Source organism: Neopelma chrysocephalum, unplaced genomic scaffold (genome assembly GCF_003984885.1).
Source record: "Neopelma chrysocephalum unplaced genomic scaffold, ASM398488v2 Primary Assembly neopelma1_95620, whole genome shotgun sequence".
Taxonomy (NCBI): Eukaryota; Metazoa; Chordata; class Aves; order Passeriformes; family Pipridae; genus Neopelma; species Neopelma chrysocephalum.
The window spans coordinates 5,532-6,718 of NW_020924286.1; the positions used below are offsets into that span (position 1 = coordinate 5,532).

The 1,187-nt window shown below is 59.7% G+C and overlaps 1 protein-coding gene across 1 annotated transcript in view; it reads right to left on the bottom strand.

The window, feature by feature from the left end:
• LOC113980916 (stathmin-4) overlaps positions 1-1,187 on the bottom strand; it is a 3,860-nt gene that overhangs the window by 963 nt on the left and 1,710 nt on the right. The window contains exon 3 of the mRNA XM_027708134.1: positions 663-854. Within this exon, the coding sequence (XP_027563935.1) occupies positions 663-854 (192 nt within the window). The remainder of the gene's footprint in view (positions 1-662; positions 855-1,187) is intronic.

Genomic DNA, 1,187 nt, shown 5'->3' on the forward strand with positions numbered 1-1,187 from the left:
GGGACTGGGGATCAGGGCCTGGAATGCCAGGACCCAGGGAATGGATCCCACTGGGAAAGGGGAGATTGGGAAGGGATTCCTGGCTGGGAGGGTGGGGAGGGGCTGGGCTGGAATTCCCAGAGAAGCTGTGGCTGCCCCTGGATCCCTGGCAGTGTCCAAGGAAAGATTGGATTCCCTGGGATAGCAGGATCCCTGCCCATGGAACGGGATGATCCTTAACACCCCTTCCCACCCAAAGCATTCCAGGATTGTGGGATCCCCAAAAAGCAAGGATGGACCTTTTCCCAACGCTTTGGGGGTTCCCTCCACTGCATTCCCATGGCCCTGAGGGAGAAGGGAAGAGCCTGGCAGGGTCTGGCTTGGAGCAATCCCATATCCAAGAACAGGAAAACCGGGATGCAGGTGCCTGGAATTCTTCACTATGAGGGTGGGGAGGGGCTGGGCTGGAATTCCCAGAGAAGCTGTGGCTGCCCCTGGATCCCTGGCAGTGTCCAAGGCCGGGTTGGATTCCCTGGGATAGCGGGAGGTGTCCCTGAACATGGAATGGGATGAGCCTTAAAATCCCTTCCCACCCAAACCATCCCGGCATTCCACAATTCCAAGAAACCCCCCCCCCCCCCCCCTTCCCACCTCCCTGCTCCGAGTTTTCCCGGCATTCCCACCTTCTCCTGGAGCCTTTCCAGCATGGCAGCCAGGTGGGCCTCGCGGTTCTCCTTGTTGGATTCCATCTTCTGCGCCAGCCGCTCCTTGGCCGTCTTGATGAAGTTGTTGTTCTCCTCGATGGCCTTCTGCATCACCTCCCGCTCGTGCTCCCGCTTCTCCGCCAGGTGCTTCCGCAGCTCCGCCTCCTGGTACTGCTCCGGGAAAACACAGGGACACCTCAGGGGAACGGCCCGGGAATGCGCCGGGATCGGGGAGGCGACGGGAAGAGTCAAGAGGGGTTGGAGGGGTTGGGAGGTTTGGAAGGTTGGGGAGGTTGGAGGGGTTGGAGGGGTTGGAGTGATTGGGAAGGTTGGGAAGGTTGGGAATTTGGCGAAGGCTGGGAAGGTTGGGGTTGTTGAGAATTTGGGGAAGGTTGGGGTGGTTGGGAAGGTTGGGAAGGCTGGGAATTTGGGGACATTTGGGAAGGATGGGAAGGTTGGGATGGTTGGGAAGGTTGCAGGGGTTGGAGGGGTTGGGAGGTTGGG